The 20,253-nt window shown below is 41.6% G+C and overlaps 2 protein-coding genes across 3 annotated transcripts; both read right to left on the bottom strand.

Annotated features, from left to right (window-relative positions):
- Positions 1-681: 681 nt before the first annotated feature.
- LOC109891113 (potassium voltage-gated channel subfamily C member 2) lies at positions 682-6,893 on the bottom strand. The gene is made up of 3 exons (XM_020483431.2): positions 6,118-6,893; positions 3,304-4,180; positions 682-3,203 (listed from the first exon to the last, which is right to left on the bottom strand). Exons 1-2 carry the CDS (start codon positions 6,706-6,708, stop codon positions 3,335-3,337), a joined length of 1,437 nt encoding a protein of 478 aa, XP_020339020.1. The 5' UTR covers positions 6,709-6,893; the 3' UTR covers positions 682-3,203; positions 3,304-3,334.
- Positions 6,894-7,865: 972 nt separating this feature from the next.
- Positions 7,866-18,933, bottom strand: LOC109891112 (tripartite motif-containing protein 16-like protein). 2 transcript variants are annotated; one of them, XM_020483429.2, is made up of 7 exons: positions 18,347-18,933; positions 18,052-18,147; positions 17,567-17,803; positions 9,628-9,787; positions 9,259-9,309; positions 9,058-9,111; positions 7,866-8,865 (listed from the first exon to the last, which is right to left on the bottom strand). In XM_020483429.2, exons 1-7 carry the CDS (start codon positions 18,923-18,925, stop codon positions 8,315-8,317), a joined length of 1,728 nt encoding a protein of 575 aa, XP_020339018.2. In that variant the 5' UTR covers positions 18,926-18,933; the 3' UTR covers positions 7,866-8,314. The 2 variants fall into 2 exon arrangements, with proteins under 2 accessions (XP_020339018.2, XP_020339019.2); XM_020483430.2 differs by having other exon boundaries at positions 9,661-9,787.
- Between the last annotated feature and the right edge of the window lie 1,320 nt (positions 18,934-20,253).

Genomic DNA, 20,253 nt, shown 5'->3' with positions numbered 1-20,253 from the left:
TGTTAGTGAGTTTGTAGTTTCCTTCTTATAAGTGGGTGCAGGGACTTACCAAGCACAAGTTGAACATTGAATCGGAGGCCCAACCAAAACCAACTCTCTCTGCCATCATGACGATTGTACGTTATTGAAACTACACGTGAAAAGAGTAACAATGTTTTTTGGGATATCACCAAAAATATCAATAAACCATAAAGAACATGTCAAGTGATTTGTATTGAACTTTTCGAACAAGCTAGATGTGTAGATAAGATACTTGTAGTTTGGATGGCCTGAAACACTGCCGTTCTCTTTACAATTGGAACATAAGGTCCCCTAGCATTGCACAAACTTAATCATTTGGCACTCAACATATCCCATATTGGGACATAACCATGTTCCCAGCAGAACACAATCACACGTCCTCACTCTCATTAAGTAATATATACTGTACACAGAGGAAAGTATTGTCATGGTTCACAAGGATCATAATTAATTCACATTTCAATGCAATGTAAATACGCCCTTTGTACATATTTGTGAAGCAATTCCTTGGAGGCCAACAGATGACAAATATCTGTACACAGCTGTTGTTATTCTGGAAGAGGAAATGGTGCTGTCCTCCCTCATAATGGATGTTTTGGCAGAGAACTAAAGGGCTTCTCAGAAGCCAATGTACAACCCTTCAACAAGAGGACACAGCTGTGAACACAGGCAGTAGACATTTTTATTTCGGATGATTATTACAGACAGATATTGTGGTGATGTTACGCTCTCACCCAACTGTGACATATAATTAGAAAATTACTTAACAGAAACGTAGAAACTATAGAATATACAGTAACTATAATTGCAATGTTTTAATTTGTAGTGTTAATATTGTTAGAAGTTGTAATGTTTTTATATCAAAGATAATGCATTTCATCTGTGTTTCAATTTCCCCTGATAAATTATCCATTTTGTTTCAAATATCAATGTGATTTCACACTCTCAACTAAACAAATCATGAATAAGAATTAACCAGGCAAGTATTGATCAAATGACAGAAATAGCATTGTTTCAACTCATTGTTTCACATATAGAAAAGTACATGTCTAAATCAATGCTCAATTAATGTCAAATGAATTAGTATAGCTATACTAAACCAAAATATTAACATGCAACAATTTCAACGATTTTACTCTTACAGTAAATCAGTCACTTGAAATGAATAAATTAGGCCCTAATCTATGGATTTCACATGACTGGGCAGGGGCAAAGCCATGGGTGGGCCTGGGAGGGCATAGGCCCACCCATTTGGCAACCAGGTCCAGCCAATCAGAATATTTTTTAGTCTCAGAATATCGTCTCAGACGATCCCGCAGGTGAAGAAGCCAATGTTGAGGTCCTGGGCTGGCGTGGTTATTCCTGCAGTGGACATTCCGGCAGTCAGCATGCCAATTTAACGCTCCCTCAAAACATCTGTGGCATTGTGTTGTGTGACAAAACTGCACATTTTAGAGTGGCCAATTATTGTCCCCAACCCATGTAATGATCATGCTGTTTAATCAGTTTCTTGATATGCCACACCTGTCAAGTGAATGGATTATCTTGGCAAAGGAGAAATGCTCACTACACGGACGAACTGTGAACAAATTTGTTTACAAAATTTGAGAGGAAGAAGCTTTTTGTGCTCATGGAAAATGTCTGGGCTCTTTCATTTCAGCTCATGAAACATGGGACCAACACTTCATATGTTGTGTTTATATTTTTGTTCAGTGTAAATTACTTGACTGAAACTTGAATATGATTAAAAACACTACATGTCAGCAAAAGTATTGTATTTGGTTCAAAACATTCTCTAAGACCTAAACCTCAAATGGAGTTGTGCATAAAGGGTGTGACCATTGAGCAAGTTGAGGAAGCTGAACTCCTAGGTAACATTCAATGGTCAATTATCATGGTCAAGTCATTTTGACAAAGTTGTGAAGATGGGGAGGGTTATGTCTGGTATAAAAGTTGCATAATCAGATAAGATACAGCTCAGACACCCATACATACCCCACAAGACATGCCACCAGGGGTCTCTTCACAGTCCCCATGTCCAAAACAATTCACGGAAATGCACAGTATTATACAGAGCCATGATCGCATGGAACTCCCATCTCCAATTACTCAAGCAAACAGCAAAATGACATAAAACAAATGGATAAAACAACATCTCATGGCACAATAGGGACTGTGAAATGACACACATACAAACACATGCCCACACACTCTATCACACTCTAACACAAACAATCTATACACACATTATTCTTTAGTTGTGTTGTTTGTACAATGAGTGTAGAGAACATTAAGAACCCCTGGTCTTTCCATGACCAGGTGAATGCAGGTGATAGCTATGATCACTTATTGATGTAATTTGTTAAATCCACTTTAATCAGTGTATATAAGGTTAGAGAAGGATTTTTAAGCCTTGAGATAATTGAGACATGGATATTGTATATGTGCCATTCAGAGGGTGAATGGGCAAGACAAAAAATTTAAGTGCCTTTGAATGGGTATGGTAGTAGGTGCCAGGGGCAGCGGTTTGTGTCAGGAACTGCAACGCTGCTGGGTTTTTTACACTCAGTTTCTCAACTGTGAACAGTTTCTCAACTGTGAACAGTTTCCCGTGTGTATCAAGAATGATCCACCACCCAATGGCCATCCAGCCAACTTGACACAACTGTGGGAAGCATTGAAGTTAACATGGGCCAGCTTCCCTGTGGAACACTTCCGACACCTTTCCCCGACAAAGTCCACGCCCCGACGAATTGAGGCTGTTCTGAGGGCAAAAGGGGGTGCAACTCAATGTTAGGAAGGTGTTCTTGATGTTTGGAATACTAACTGTATATTGTATCATTTTACATTTGTGTGACTGTTCTTGTCTACCAGTACATCAGTGTTTTGTTACTTGCTGTGTTTTATGTTTTTGTGTGGACCCCAGGAAAAATAGCTGCTGCTTCTGCAAAAGCTAATGGTGATCCGAATAAACCAATAATACATACTAACTTGAATGCACACAAACAAATATTGTTTGTCCTTTACCCATGCAATGGTCTATAAAGATATTAAAATGTAAAATGTAATAATTTTATTGATGGTATAACATAGCAATAATGTCCCAATCCGGTGTAATGGTACAATCAGGATCCAGTCTCTACATCCAGGGTCTCATAGCCAGACTAACGCCGGGATTCACTCTAAGAGGGAAAGAGAGAGAAAAGTTTATCTTGTTTTCTGAGCAACAAAAATAGGGATATTAATATAATCAAATATGAATATACAAATATTATAAAATACCTGAACAAGAGCGCTCCCCTGATAACAGGCATCATTCTACCTGCTCCCCACTTGGGGATGGCTGGCTGAGCGTTCCAGACAGGGGCAGGTGTTGCCTCTTCTTCTTCTTTGGGAGCTTTTGTTGGGCCATGGCCAGGGAGTAGTACAGGCGGAAGTTATTGACTATGACTGGGACAGGCATGGCGATGGTCAGAATACCTGCCAGAGCACACAGGGCTCCAATTACCATGCCGGAACAGGTCTCCGGGTACATGTCCCCATAGCCCAGGGTTGTCATGGTAACCACCGCCCACCAGAAGCCTATGGGGATGTTCTTAAAATTGGTGTGCGCAGACAAAGTTGGGTCTTCAGGGTCACCATGTACTCGCTCTGCGTAGAATTCCAGGGTGCTGAAAATTAGCATTCCAATTCCAAAGAAGACAGCAAGGAGGCAGAACTCTTGAACGCTGGCCTTTAGTGTGTAGACTAACACACGCACTCCCACCATGTGGCGCATCAGCTTAAAGATCCTCAGGATCCTCACAAAGTTCAGCACACGCAGGAAGCCCAGGGCATTCCCACCCAGCCCCACATCCAGGAAGAAGGGCAGGATGGCCACAAAGTCAATGATGTTTAGTATGTTCTTCACAAACACCAGTATGTTGGAGCAGCAGGTGAAACGGACCAGGAACTCAAATATGAACCACACCACACAGACGCCCTCCACCACAGTCAGAGTAGGTTCGGTCACTATCTCATAGTACGTCACCTCTTCTGTGTGGTTCCCATTATTGACCAGCTCTGTGCGTTGCTCTAACGTGTGGAAGCTCTCATGTGTCTCCAGACAGAAAGCTGTGATGGAAAGGAGGACGAAGAAGAGGGAAACAAACGCAATGACCTGCAAATGACAAGAAGGGTTATCATATGACTCTGAGTGGATCATCTCATAATGATTAAAGACACAAACAACACACTGATTTATTTGTCTTCTAGGTTTGATTGGCGTGTTGGACATACATTGTATCAAAAAGGCTATTGGTTGGTGAGATGAGGCTGTTGTCTCCTGAACTGACTCAATCCCATGGTTGCTGTTTCATATGGAGCCACAGTACCTTCATTTGAGTGACATGAGCTAATGAGAGTTACATTACTGAACCATTCAAGGGTGAATCTCAATTGCATTTTTTAATTCCTCACATCTTCTCTCCCCATCTCCTTCTCAAAGCACATTGGAGCAGAAGATCTGAAGTTCCTGCACACTAATATTCTCTGTTTTAAGAAGGAGGAAAGGAAAACATATGTAAGAAGAACATAGAATTGAGATTCACCCTGAAGCTTCAATTCTGGTGAAGCTGCTTTTATTATTACAGTCCTAGCCTATGGAACAGCCGACAAGAGAATCTGAGTGTAGTAGAAACAGAGGATTTTTTGTTTTATTTTTGCACACCCCAGGTGTGCCTTTACTTATTTTTTACATTTGGTTTATGCTACTACCTTTTGTAGTAGTTGTTTTTTTGCCCTTTTTGTCTGTGATTACTTTTATTTATATCTTATTATTTGTTGTTTTAAATTGTATTTGTGAAGTGCGTGGCTTAAAGATATGGATATGGCTGATTCTGTTGCAAAACTTTTCCTAAACGGAAGCAAACGAAACGGGGCGTGATCTCCCTGAATTTGTTCAATAAAAACGATTGTTTGGCAAATGATTACACCCCAGGTGTAGCCCACAAATCTTATGTTGTACACAAAGGGCATGGTTGACATGTTCCAACTATTTATTGGATTCCATGCCTCAGGAGGCTATTAAGCATATGCACAATTTCATGTTATTTTTTCAGGAGGGGAATTCGGCTGCATGCAGCTATTTACATGTTGTACACAAAAGAGGATCAACATGTTCATACAAACTTGCAGATAGTTTTTTGCCCCGAGGCATAACTCAAGTGGGGAGTTACATGCAGCTATTTGCAGCTAAACACAAGCAGGACACAGACATATAGTCTAATTAGCAATTTAGTGTTATTTTTTAAAATCATAGTTGTAAACATTGGCTAAACAGGAGGCAGACAGGCAGCCAAAGTAGTAGTGTTCTATTTCAGCAACTCTGGCAAGTGGCAACGAAATGGCAGCAACTACGAAGATTGGCCTACAGCATCCCACAAAACACAGATTGTTTTTACTCCAATCCAACATGTATGGACTGTGTCCTGCTTGTGCAACTGCAAATATCCATTACCGCAGACAGAGAAGGTTGTAGCCTTCATAAAGGCCTTGAATGTTCGTTCAAATCACCGCGGGATTCTTATTTCAGCTGCTCAGAATATGAGGTAGTGATATAGACTACATTAACAAAGAAGAAAATGTGTACGCAAATTAACACATGCACAGAAGGTGATCTGGATGTATAGGTTTGAGAATTAGGTTTCCAGAGGGGCAGAGCAGGGGCACAAACTCAGTATTCATAAACACAGCCTTTAAAGAGGTGTGGTTCATCAGATGTGCTTGAGGCTTTCAGAGCTGCTTCCACGTGCATCTCCAAGCCAGTGCAAGTGTTTATTGTTCTTCAAAATGAGTGACTCTGTTTCACTGCTGTGATCTGTATCTATGCCTGCTGCCTGCTCTGCATAGAGCTGTTTGGTTTATGGAAAAGCCATATGGTTTATAACTGCAGTAAACAGAGCCTGCCTGCTACCACACCACCTTCTCCACAGCTTGTGCTCTTTATTCGCTGCTTTTATATGTATAGGGAATTACCCAGCCTCACACTGACTAGCCTGATTCAGTCCCTATCAAAACTACTTTTTTTTTAATTGGGAGAGAATAAAGACTACAAACCTTGGCAGCCTTAGACGAGAATGGGTCGTCAAATAAAGCCCATATTTTTGCTTTCCACCTTTTGCAGCAGCTCTGAGAATTAGCTGGGTTGTCCTCAACATCGAATGACTCTGGAAACTCTTCATTGTGGTGCTCTTTTGAGTCAGATGGCCCGAACGCTGCAAGGGCCACTTCGGCATCCCTATGTTGGCAGAATGTTATCCAGCAACAAGGTTCCACGTCCGCCTTGTCGACCTCCCAAAAGGCCAACTCCTCTTCAAAAAGGGGACCGCAGACATCTGTTGGACAGTGAAGCTTACCGGTTCTGTAATAATTCAGAACATTGGAGAAAACACCTGGATGTCTGTCGAAGAAGAATTCAAGGTCACCACTTGGGTCATGATCCATCAGTTTAGCCAAACGGGTACCAGGCAAGCTCTTGAGAGTGCTCATGTAAGTTTCATGACGCATGCCACCAACGTTGATCACAACCTTTTTCATGACATCCCCCTTTGTGTCCCAGTCTTCCCTTAGATATGTTTTCAATGAAGTCCTGTCGAGGCCATGGGCTGAAGTATGGCCCTGAGAGGACACATACATTGAGCTGATCATGACCTGGATGGGAGAGAATTGCACGTCCAGGAATGTTGTTTAGCCTACGGTCCTCGTCTGCGCCAACATTTTTGAAGAGATTTAAAAGGTTTCTCAGGCCCAGGGGTAAAGAAAAACAGCATTACGGCAGGCTATCATCTCTCTCCTTTGGTAGTTAAGTTTGGGAAGAAATAATGATCTTTCCTTCCTATTTATTTCTTCAGAGCCTATTACAGTGTAGTCCCGCCCTGTAGGCAGCCCCCTTTCTGCATTCCAAAGTTTTTGTCCACTTCTGTCAGTTAGGGAAACCTGGTCTCTAAGCATTTCGTATTATTCCTTAAGTAAATCTGAGATACTCCATTTAGTATGTTATGTTACATTTTGTATGGTATGTATTCATTTGTGGATGTCCAACACCCATTTCATATGATATATTACAAATGAAAAAGGTGTATTATGTTACGAATTGGTAAAACGTACAATATGTTCCCGAATTTGCAAAACATATGATATGTTGCCAATTCCAACTAGGTGGCTAGAGTTAACTAGCTGGCTAGGGTTATGTTTAGGAGTTAGGTTAGAGGGTTACGGTCAGGAGAAGAGATCTGTTATGAGATTTGAACTCACAACCTTTTTAGTTGCTAGACGTTCGTGTTATACCCCCACCCTGACCAACCACCATGCTTTAAGTAACCATTTGTCTTATGTAGCCATACCAAACGTAACATATCATACTATCTTCAGTGCATCGGATTTACATTTAGTATGTTATGTCTAGTCTATAAGACCAGGCTGGTTAGGGGTACGGCTTCATTTCTTTACATCTTAAAGTTTATATCAATATATGTCAAAATAGGTAAAACATCCAAACATAAATCTCTGGAAAAGAACAACCTCACAATATGTGAGACCGTTTTAAGACAGTTTCTCCATCAGTGAACAACTGCTGTCACTGTCACCTTTACTATAAGGATGAACTAATAAGTCATTCATTGAAGTGCAAATGGTTCACAAACTCTTCACATTCTTTGAACCTCAACATTGACTAAAAGCGTAAAGCAGTATCTATTGGGCTAATGACCTCGTCTCGTGTCCTTCTGCTGTATAAGGGACATGACACTGCCCTCTAGTGTGTTTCCAAGAGAAATAGTCAGAGAAAGAATGACATAAAAGCTGTATAATAACCAACACTTTTGCTCTTTATTCGCTGCTTTTATATGTATATTTATAAAACTGTTTATAAAAAAAATGATATTACAAATGTAAAGAGGGTAACCATGAAAACATTTAGAGGTTTACAATCTATTTAGACAATAAGATTCCCCAAAACCTAACAGCAATCTAAAACCTTTCAAATGTTCTCCGGGATGTACAGTGCATTCGGGATGTACAGTGCATTCGGGATGTATTCAGACCCCTTCACTATTTCCACGTTTTGTTACGTTACAGCCTTATTCTATAGTGGATGAAATGGTTTTTTTCCTCATCAATCTACACACAATACCACATAATGACAAAACAAAAACAGTTTTGAATTTTCATGCATTCATTTTCCGAATGCATAGCTTTATTTTAAACTTCTATCCACAGCCTACTCTTCCTGGGTGTTTTGTTCTCTATCTCATGGTTAGAATCTCTTATGCCTCAGATTACATAGTGTGATGGGACTCTCGTCCCCAAGCCAGAACCCTGGGTAGAGGGGTTCAGTGAATGTGTATTTCTGGGTTCTGTAGAGAAACTTCATCCTATCTGAGACTTCATAAAATGCTATGGTGCCCTCCTTGAATTTCAGGTAAACCCCTATTTTGTGCTGGCTGGGGGTTGCACTGAGTAGAATACTCTTATTGTTGTGGGACACAGAATATCCTTTTGAACAGTCGAGGCTCCAGGATTGGTCACTGCCCCCAAAAGCGGATATCTTAGAGCGTGATTTTCTGTTTATGCCCCAGTAGACCAGGGCAATCTCAGCCTTGTTCCCCACCATCTCCACCTCCCAGTAGCAGCGCTCAGCCTCAAGCCCCTCCCTGCACATCACCTGGTGACGGTTTGTAAACCTCTCAGGGTGAGGTTGGACTGGGACCTTCTGCTTTTTAGGGTCCCACCTCACCATTCTGTCCTCCATTGAGATGGAGAGGTCCTTGTGGGCAGTGTTGGGGTCCAGAGTGAGATCACAGGCATCTGAAGGATCAGAGGATCGTAAAATGATGTTCATAGTCATGTTCAAACAGCATTCTCATGAGGTTGGTTCAGACCCATTTAAAACTAAAATCTCTTAATTATTATGTTTCTTTACAGTTGGTGTTGTTCAGGTTGAGGGGATTTTAGATGTGTTGCATGTCTGTGTGTGTGACTAAAAGACTTAGGACTCACACTGTAGAAACTCAGGTCTGGTCGTAGGCTCTAGGGTCTGTGCAGCGCTGATAACTGTCGGTCAGGAGAAAGGCAGAAAAGGCGTAATATGTCATCGATCATGCTCAGTTGGGGTTAAGGTTGTAGTTACTAACTAACTCTCATTACTTAAGGTCAAGTAAACTGTGACTGATTTTCTAAAACACTCAGGATAACAGTCACCTGGAAGCTGCTCAGGTCTGACTGGAGATTGGGAACCTCCATTACCAGCCACTGTTGAGACAGATCATAAAATCCTTTATAAATGTATTGTATATTTGTCTGTCTGTCTGTCTGTCTGTCTGTCTGTCTGTCTGTCTGTCTGTCTGTCTGTCTGTCTGTCTGTCTGTCTGTCTGTCTGTCTGTCTGTCTGTCTGTCTGTCTGTCTGTCTGTCTGTCTGTCTGTCTGTCTGTCTGTCTGTCTGTCTGTCTGTCTGTCTGTCTGTCTGTCTGTCTGTCTGTCTGTCTGTCTGTCTGTCTGTCTGTCTGTCTGTCTGTCTGTCTGTCTGTCTGTCTGTCTGTCTGTCTGCTGCATTCCTCTCTTCAACTGACCAATTTGAGACACTGTATTGATTTCTTCCTCACAGAATGACTCCAGCCGATCCCCAAACTCTGAAACGGCAGTTCTTATGGCCTCAAAGGGGCGGTGTGGATCTGTCGAGACACTGGACAAGTTTTGGGGCTCTGAGAGGGTTGAAAGAGAGGGCCAACTCTTTGGTAATAAGAGAGAGGGAGATAGAGAGACATGAAACTGAAAGAGTTATTGTTATTAATCGTGACAATCCACCATATCATCATGCACACAGTTGCAAACCTTCAGAACCAGATCCTACATCTATCTACTACCCACTGGGCACAAACTGGTTGAATCAACGTAATTTCAATGTAATTTGTCAATTTATTGTGACATGGAATGTATGTGAAAAATACATTCGATTTGATATGTTTTTAAGCAATTTTCAACATAGACAAACCTTGTATAAGATGTGATGAATTTGTACCTTGAAACAAAGTCCGATCTTCAACTTTATATCCACATTCAGAAAAAAAACTAAAGACTGGGCAGCACATCCTAATGGAAAGTATTCAGACCTCTTCCCCTTTTCCACATTTTGTGGAATTTTGTGGAATTTTGTTTTCAGGTTTTTAGAACATTTTGCAAATGTATTGAAAATATAACAGAAATACCTTATTTACATAGGTATTCAGACCCTTTGCTATGAGACTCGAGTTTGGAACCACCAAGACTCTTCCTCGAGCTGGCCGATTGGCAAAACTGAGCAATCGGGGGAGAAGGGCCTTGGGCAGGGAGATGACCAAGAACCTGATGGTCACTCTGACAGAGCTCTCCTCTGTGGAGATGGGAGAACCTTCCAGTAGGACAACCATCTCTGCAGCACTCCACCAATCAGGCCTTTATGGTAGCGTGGCCAGACGGAAGCCGCTCCTCAGTAAAAGGCACATCACAGCTCGCTTGGAGTTTGCCCAAAGGCAGCTAAAGGACTCTCAGACCATGAGAAACGTAGTCTGATGGTCTGATGAAACCAAGATTCAACTCTTTGGCCTGAATACCAAGCGTGTCAAGCGTCACATCTGGAGGAAACCTGCCACCATACCTATGATGAAGCATAATGGTGGCAGCATCATGCTGTGGGGATGTTTTTAAGTGGCAGGGACTGGGAGGATAGTCAGGATGAGGGAGGGATGAATTGAGCAAAGTACAGAGATATCCTTGAAGAAAACCTGCTCCAGAGCACTCAGGACCTCAGACTGGAATGAAGGTTCACCTTCCAACAGGACAATAACCCTAAGCACACAGCCAAGACAACACAGGAGTGGTTTTGGGACAAGTCTCTGAATGTCCTTGAGTGGCCAGAGCCCGGACTTGAACCCGATCGAACATCTCTGGCGAGACCTGAAAATAGCTGTGCAGCGACACTCCCCATCCAACCTGACAGAGCTTGAGAGGATCTACAGAGAAGGATGAGATAAACTCCCCAAATACAGGTGTGCCAAGCTTGTAGCATCATTACCAAGAAGACTCAAGGCTGTAATTGCTGCCCAAGGTGCTTCAGCAAAGTATTGAGTAAAGTGTCTGAATACTTTTGAAAATGTTATATTTCAATTTTATTACTTTAAAAACCTGTTTTTGCATTTTCATTATGGATTATGGATTCATCTGTAGATTGATGAGGGGAAAAAACAATTTAATCCATTTTAAAATAAGGTTTTAACGTAACAAAATTTGGAAACAGTCAAGGGGACTGAATACTTTCTGAATGTGTTGTATTTACAGCTATTAATTTGGTCTCCCATCCAGGGTTTTAAACAAGCCCAGTCCTGCTTAGCTGTGTAACTGACTACTACCAATGTGCTATCATAAGAATGATTATTGATATATCTGTTTATAACTAAATATATTCACTGTTGCCAGTGAAGTCATTCCAAAGGGTAGGTTCAACAGAGCAAATTAAAAGTAACCATACTTTATCAATCATGTATCATCACTGATGCTATTTAGGCCCCCGGAGGTTGGTGGCAGCTTAATTGGGGAGGACAGGCTCATGTTAATGGCTGGAGCGGAATCAGTGGAGTGGTATCAAACACATGGTTTCAATGTGTTTGATGACATTCCATTAGCGCCGTTCAAGCCATTATTATGAGCCGTCCTCCCCTCAGCAGCATCCACTGGTTTAGGCCTATAAAGCATCAACAACTATTGTTTCAATTCAACCCAGGATTCAACTAAAAATAGACAATACATATAGGCATAGGGATTCAAGCTTTGGTTGATTTCAAATGTAGTCTTCAAGTTAATCATTAATATGTTGGATTCACATCTCCATCTCAACCTAAAATCTATGTTAAAGAATGGTTTTGAATCAAATTTGATTTCAAGTGCATTTAAAGTTTGATTAGATTAGATTTAGTCAATTATTAATTTGTAGGCAAACTGGATATTGTCAACACAAACAAATATCAACATTTGAAGGAGATGTGTTCCATCTGTGCCACTGACTTAGTCTGGCATTTATTCCAGTTGATCTACAAATAATTGATGTTGCATTCAAATCTCCATCTCAACCAAAAATGTAATTTAAAGAATAGGAATAAATCTAATCTAATCAAACTTTAAATGCTCTGTAAATAAAGTTTATTTGATTCAGTTCTATTCTTTAACTTTGATTCTTGGTTGAGATGGAGACGTGAATCCAACATATTGGCACACGCACTCGGCACACGCATACTCAGGCTGACTGGTTCTCGTTCAGGCAAATGAGAAATAAGTGCACTCAGGCTATCCGGAAGGCCAAAGTTAGTTATTTTAAGGAGTTCAGGAGCAGTTCTCTCTCTGTGGGTCTAACCCCAAGAAGTTCTGGAAAATGTTTAAATACCTGGAGAATAAACCCTCCTCCTCACAGCTGTCCATGTCCCTTAATGTTGATGATGTGGTTGTTACTGACAAGGAGCACATGGCTGAGCTCTTTAATCACCACTTCATTAAGTCAGGATCCCTATTTGACTCAGCCATGCCTTCTTGCCCATCCAACATTTCCTCATTTCCCACCCCTTCTAATGCGACTAGCACTGATGCTCCTCCCTCTTTGTCCCCTGCCCCGCTACAAAGTTACTCCCTCAGGCAGTCACTGAGTCTGAGGTGCTAAAGGAGCTCCTTAAACCTGACCCCAATAAACATCTGGGTCAGATGGTTTAGATCCTTTCTTCTTTAAGGTTGCAGCCCGATCATCGCCAAGCCTGTTTCTGACCCTTTTAACCTGTCTCTCCTCTCTGGGGAGGTTCTCATTGCTTGGAAGGCAGGCACTTCGTGTCCTTTATTTAAAGGGGAAGATCAAGCTGATCCTAACTGTTATAGGCCAATTTCTATTTTGACCTGTTTAACAAAAGTGTTGGAAAAACTTGTCAATAATCAACTGACTGGCTTTCTTGATGTCTATAGTATTCTCTCTGGTATGCAACCTGGTTTCTGCTCAGGTTAAGGATGTGTCACCGCGAACTTAAAGGTGCTAAATTATGTCACCATTGCCGTCGATTCTAAGGAATGTTGTGCTGCTATTTTGATTGACTTGGCCAAAGCCTTGGATCTGGTAGACCATTCCATTCTTGTGGGCCGGCTAATGAGTATTGGTGTCTCTGAGGGGTCTTTAGCCTGGTTTGCTAACTACCTCTCTCAAAGATTGCAGTGTATAAAGTCAGAACATTTGCTGTCTCAGCCACTGCCTGTCACCAAGGGAGTACCCCAAGGCTCGATCCTAGGCCCCACACTCTTCTCAATTTACATCTACAACATAGCTCAGGCAGTAGGAAGCTCTCTCATCCATTTATATGCAGATGATACGGTCAAAAAACTCAACTGGCCCCTCCCCAGATTTTGTGTTACACGCTCTACAACAAAGCTTTCTTAGTGTCCAACAAGCTTTCTCTGCCCTTAACCTTGTTCTGAACACCTCCAAAACAATGTGGATTGGTAAGAAGAATGCCCCTCTCCGCACCGGTGTGATTACTACCGCTGAGGGTTTAGAGCTTGAGGTAGTCACCTCATATAAGTATTTGGGAGTATGGATAGACGGTACACTGTCCTTCTCTCAGCACATATCAAAGCTGCAGGCTAAGGTTAAATCTAGACTTGGGTTCCTCTATCATAATCACTCTCCTTTCACCCCAGCTGACAAACCAACCCTGATTCAGATGACCATCCCACCCATGCTAGATTACAGAGACGTAATTTATAGATTGGAAGATAAGGGTGCTTTCGAGCGGCAAGATGTTCTTTCCCATTCAGCCATCAGATTTGCCACTAATGCTCCTTAAAGGACACATCACTGCACTTGATACTCCTCTGTAAACTGTCCATCACTGTATACCTGTTGCAAGACCCACTGGTTGATGCTCATTTATAAAACCATCTTAGGCCTCACTCCCCCCTATCTGAGATACCTACTGCAGCCCTCATCCGCCCTCATCCTCCACAACACCCGTTCTGCCAGTCACATTCTGTTAAATGTCCCCAAAGCACACACATCCCTGCGTCACTCCTCTTTTTAGTTCGCTGCAGCTAGTGCCTTGAACGAGCTGCAAAAAACACTCAAACTGGACAGTTTTATCTCCATCTCTTCATTCAAAGACTCAATCATGGACACTCTTACTGACTGTTGTGGCTGCATCGCACAATTTATGCCCTTTGTGCTGTTGTCTGTGCCCAATAATATTTGTACCATGTTTTGTGCTGCTACCATGTTGTGCTGCTGCCATGTTGTGTTGCTACCATGCTGTGTTGTCATGTGTTGCTGCCATGCTATGTTGTTGTCTTAGTTCTCTCTTTATGTAGTGTTATGGTGTTTCTCTTGTCATTATGTGTGTTTTGTCCAATTTTTTTAATTTAACCCCAGCTTCTGTCCCCACAGGAGGCCTTTGCCTTTTGGTAGGAAGGCATTGTAAATAAGAATTTGTTCTTTACTGCTTTACCTAGTTAAATAAAGGTTAAATAAAATAAATAAAAATATAAATTATTCATGTGTAGACAAACTAGAATTAAAGTCGGACTAAATCGGTGGCACAAAAGATACATCTCCTTCAAATGTTGATATTTGGTTGATATTTGGACAACCAAACCCAATTCAATATCACTTTTGCAATACATAAATAGCCTATTAACTTGTTAACCTGTTAACAAATGATATGTTGGAATCACATCTCCAACTAAACCAAAAATAAAATGTAAAGAATAGGATCAACTTGCCCAAGCCTACCCCATTTCTCCTTCTCCCAAATCCAGATAGCTGATGTTCTGAAAGAGCTGCAAAATCTGGACCCCTACAAATCAGCCGGGCTAGAACCTCTCTTTCTAAAATTATCCGCCAAAATCCGCCCTATTTCTAGCCTGTTCAACCTCTCTTTCATATTGTCTGAGATCCCCAAAGATTGGAAAGCTGCCGCAGTCATCCCCCTCTTCAAAGGAGGAAACACTCTAGACCCAAACTGCTACCGACCTATATCTATCCTACCCTGCCTTTCTAAGGTCTTCGAAAGCCAACTTAACAAACAGATCACCGACCGTTTTGAATCCTACTGTACCTTCTCCGCTATGCAATCTGGTTTCCGAGCTGGTCATGGGTGCACCTCAGCCACGCTCAAGGCCCTAAACGTTATCATAACCTCCATCGATAAGAGACAATACTGTGCAGCTTTATTCATCGACCTGGCCAAGGCTTTCGACTCTGTCAATCACCACATTCTTATCGGCAGTCTCAACAGCCTTGGTTTCTGAAATGACTGCCTTGCCTGGTTCACCAACTACTTCTCTGATAGAGTTCAGTGTGTCAAATCGGAGGGCCTGTTGTCCGGACCTCTGGCAGTCTCTATGGGGGTGCCACAGGGTTGAATTCTCGGACCGACTCTTTTATTAGTATAAATCAATGATGTCGCTCGCTCTTGCTGCTGGTGATTCTCTGATCCACCTCGACGCAGACAACACCATTCTATATATTTCTGCCCCTTCGTTGGACACTAACCTCCGGATGAGCTTCAATGTCATACAACTCTCCTTCCCTGGCCTCCAACTTCTCTTAAATGCAAGTAAAACTAAATGTATGCTCTTCAACCGATCGCTGCCCACACCTACCCGCCCATCCAGCAACACTACTTTGGACAGTTCTGACTTAGAATATGTGGACAACTACAAATACCTACGTGTCTGGTTAGACTGTAAACTCTCCTTCCAGTCTCACATTAAGCATCTTCAATCCAAAATTAAATCTAGAATCGGCTTCCTATTTCGCAACAAAGCAACCATCACTCATGCTGCCAAACATATCTTCGTAAAACTGACTATCCTACCGATCCTTGACTTTGGTGATGTCATTTACAAAATAGCCTCCAATACTCTACTCAGCAAATTGGATGCAGTCTATCACAGTGCCATCCGTTTTGTCACCAAAGCTCCATATACTACCCACCACAGCGACCTGTATGCTCTCGTTGGCTGGCCCTCGCTTCATATTCATTGCCAATCCCACTGGCTCCAGGTCATCTATAAGTCTTTGCTAGGTAAAGCCCCGCCTTATCTCAGCTCACTGGTCACCATAGCAGCACCCACCCATAGCACGCGCTCCAGCAGGTATATTTCACTGGTCACCCCCAAAGCCAATTCCTACTTTGGCTGCCTTTCCTTACAGTTTTCTGCTGCCAATGACTGAAATGAACTGCAGAAATATCATTGAAGCTGGAGACTCATATCTCCCTCACTAACTTTAAGCACCAGCTGTCAGAGCAGCTCAGAGATCACTTCACCTGTACATAGCCCATCCTTAAATAGCCCATCCAACTACCTCATCCCCATACTGTTATTTATTTTTCTCCTTTGCACCCCAGTATCTCTACTTGCACATGTGTCTTCGGCATATCTATCACTCCAGTGTTTAATTGTTATATTGTAATAATTTTGCCACTATGGCCTATTTATTGCCTTACCTCCCGTATCCTACCTCATTTGCACACTGTATATAGACTTGTTCTATTGTATTATTGACTGTATGTTTGTTTATTCCATGTGTAACTCTGTGTTGTTGTTTGTGACGCACTGCTTTGCTTTATCTTGTCCAGGTCGCAGTTGTAAATGAGAACTTGTTCTCAACTAGCCTACCTGGTTAAATAAAGGTGAAATAAAATAAAATCTAAAATAATTAAGCCAGTGACTAAAATGAAACTGTCCAAGCATTAGATATCCTATAAATGTTGATATTTGGTTGTTGTCAACCAAACACATTTCAATATGACTTTTTTAATACAGTAAATAGCCTAATGTTAAGGCTATCTTACAAACTAATGTAACAGGATTTATTGAACCGTAAAATGAGTAACACATCCATGGCCACATTTTGAGGTTAGGGTACTGTAACTATCAATATTTTCTTACGTAATCATAGAAAGCATGCTAGAATAATCTGTGCAGAATCTCAAACACCATTGGGCACTTGAACTATGTACTTTTAATGCAATCTCAACTGCAATCCAGGTCATTTGGTTGTGTTATTTGATTATGCAGAGTGATGACACATTAAGTTGTTGGGTAAATACAAAATATCTGACATTGTATCCCATTTGAATTGTGTTGTGCTTTAAATGGTTGAAAGCGCAGTGATAACAGATTTAGATGGCAACTAAACCATAAATCAGAAATGTTTTTTCCATTGGAATTTGATTGTGCTTTTAGATGGCTGAAAGCATAATGATAACACATTGGTAATTAAACAAACTTCTCGCTGTCTTTTTGAGTGGGTGAATAAAGGTTGAAATCTCATTGATCAACGTCTCAACCAAATATTACCCAAATGTCCATGTTGAAATGATGTGGTGACGTCAATTCAATGTCAATTCCACGTTGGTTTAATATAATTCCATTGAAATTAAGTGGAAACATTGATTCAACCAGTGTGTGTCCAGTGGGTACAGACTGTGATGACACTAACCATACCTGGAGGAAGTGGATATCATCATCTGTCTGTGACAGCTCCTCCAGCTCAGTGTCTTTCTTCTTCAGCTCAGCAATGTCTGTCTCCAGGTTGCACAGGGAGCTCTCAGCCTGAGCCACTACAGCTGTCTCCTGGGCCCTGATCAGCTCTCTGACTGTGGTGGAGTAGTGCCTCTGGAGGGAGTCAATCAGCCCAGCGAAGACGCCCTCACAGTGCTCTCCAGCAGCCCTACTACCTTCCTGTTACACATACAGTTAGAGGCAATTTATGTTTTGTTTTTGTCAGAACCTTTGACTTTTTCATTTTTAAAGATATAGGCCATATAAAGCTGATTTTAACACATTTCAGTGGGGGCCCCCTGGGCAGCTGGGGCAATGTACACCCATAAGGTAGGAAGGAGACATAGACATTGCCATTAGTTGGTTTAGTCCTGAGAGCATCATAAATAACTATTTTCACTTCCTTCTCTGACCTACTATATATCCACCTTAATCCTCTGTATGCTCTCTGTCAGGTCCTTCTGCTCCTTTTCTCTCTTTTTGATCCTTCTTTTTGATTCCTTCTTAAGGTCCTGGAGCTGTTTCTGTAGAAGGAAAATACATCTACAGATTAAATATTTAAAAGGTTAAACCAAAAATGATCTCATAAATCCTGGAAAGCACAAGGGAATGAAGTGATATTTACTTACTTATTTGAATTGAATCAATAAGTGATCAAATGTGCATTCTACACATAACCCTTGGGAGACTTGCAGCAACAGATTTAAGTTTATAGGTCAGTACCTGTTTCCTGCTCCATCCCTCCTTCACGAACAAAGTGGAGTGTGCTTTGTGCTCAACCAGGGCGCACAGAAGGCAGATGCATTGATCATCATCACAGCAGTAAACCTCCAGCAGTCTGTCATGTGTGGGACATACTCTGCTCTCCAGTGCCTCTGAGACTGTAGAGGTTTGGGGACTCTTCATGGGTCTGGCCTTTTCCTGAGTCTGACTGGACGATGGCCCTGCCTGGTGGCAGGCTGCAGCAAGTCTGTGCTTACCTACGGAACCCGCATTATTTCTACACCTGGACTTCTCCATGGCTTCCACCATTTCAGCCAGAGCAATGTTCTTGATCAGGTTAGGCCTCGGGTGAAAGGTATATTGGCATTCAGGGCAGCTGCAGAAACGATCATGCTTTTCTTCATTGTCCCAGAAGTCCTGGATGCAGAGACTGCAGAAGGTGTGCCCACATGGAATAGCAGCAGGAGACCTGAGCATCTCCTGACAGAGTGGACAGCTGAGGTGGGCCATCCTGACTGATACACCAGAGACTGTCATATTTGAGAACAAACTGATACCACTGACTGGAACAAGTTTCATTTCCGCTAGAAAGACAAGAGTTTCGATTCTGTAAAGTGAGGTGGCACTCCTTGTCATTTCTTGGTATGTTCGTGAGAGCTGAGGGGAAGTGGTTGAATCAGAGAGATGCTGAGGGATACAACATGTAGAAAATAGTTCTGACATTGAGAGCTCTTTCCTAACAATGCAGTGATAATAATAATAATAATATAGTTAATAGAATAAAAACAATATTTAAATAAACACTGCGGATGGTCTTAAGACACGCCTCCAACATCAGTCAAACGCTGATCTTCCACCGGTGCCATGAAATTGTGCCAGTTGGTAATTACAGAGGGGGCTGATGTACCCAGTGTAACTTTACGGACAAATGTTCAATCAGCCTGTTATGGGCAAGGTCATCAAGATTAAGGGCATCATTACGTATTCCACAAAACAAATGATGTATCTGATCAAGTGTATTTGTGGTCTATGATAGGCTATGTTGGACCAACGAAACGAGCTCTGAAAACAGGGATAGCGGAACACAGGTGAAATATCAAGACTATTGACCAGATAAACCCTGTGGCTGCGCATTTCATAGAGGCTCGTCACAACAGCTCTTTGAGATACATTGGCATCGAACATGTTAAGACTCATAGGAGGGGGAAGATACTGAAAATCTATTACTGAGAAGAGAAATGTATTGGATTCACCGTTTGTGCACCATGTCTCCAAAAGGTCTGATCCAGGAGTTTGATATCAGACCATTTCATACATGAATGTCACTTTAATGGTCTTGCCTTCCAGGTCTCCTACTTGGTAATTTTGTACATATATATCAGATTATGTAACTACTACATGTTCCGATCTCAAATTATTAGAGATACACAGGTTGTTTTTTAAATAGGCCACTGGAATTATATTTACGTGTATTTATATTTATGTATATTTACGTTTATATTTATGTGTATATTTCGGCCTTCTTGTTCTTTACTTGAGAGCTCATTCCCAACAATGCAGTGATAATAATATATATAGTATAATAAAAACAATATACAAAAAAACACACAACTACGAACTGAGTTAAAGAAACACGAGTATGCAAGTACAGTGCATTACATAAGTATTCAGACCTTTTACTCAGTACTTTGTGGAAGCACCTTTGGCAGCGATTACAGCCTGGAGTCTTCTTGGTTATGATGCTACAAGCTTGGCACATCTGTATTTGGGGAGTTTCTCCCATTCTTCTCTGCAGATCCTCTCAAACTCTGTCACGTTGGATGGGGAGCATCGCTACACAGTTCTTTTCAGGTCTCTCCAGTTGTGGCGATTATAGCATGTAAATCTTTGTGGGGCAAACTCCCCCC

The sequence above is a fragment of the Oncorhynchus kisutch genome, linkage group LG5, assembly GCF_002021735.2.
Source record: "Oncorhynchus kisutch isolate 150728-3 linkage group LG5, Okis_V2, whole genome shotgun sequence".
NCBI lineage: Eukaryota > Metazoa > Chordata > Actinopteri > Salmoniformes > Salmonidae > Oncorhynchus > Oncorhynchus kisutch.
This window is presented reverse-complemented; position numbering and strand designations above follow the sequence as displayed.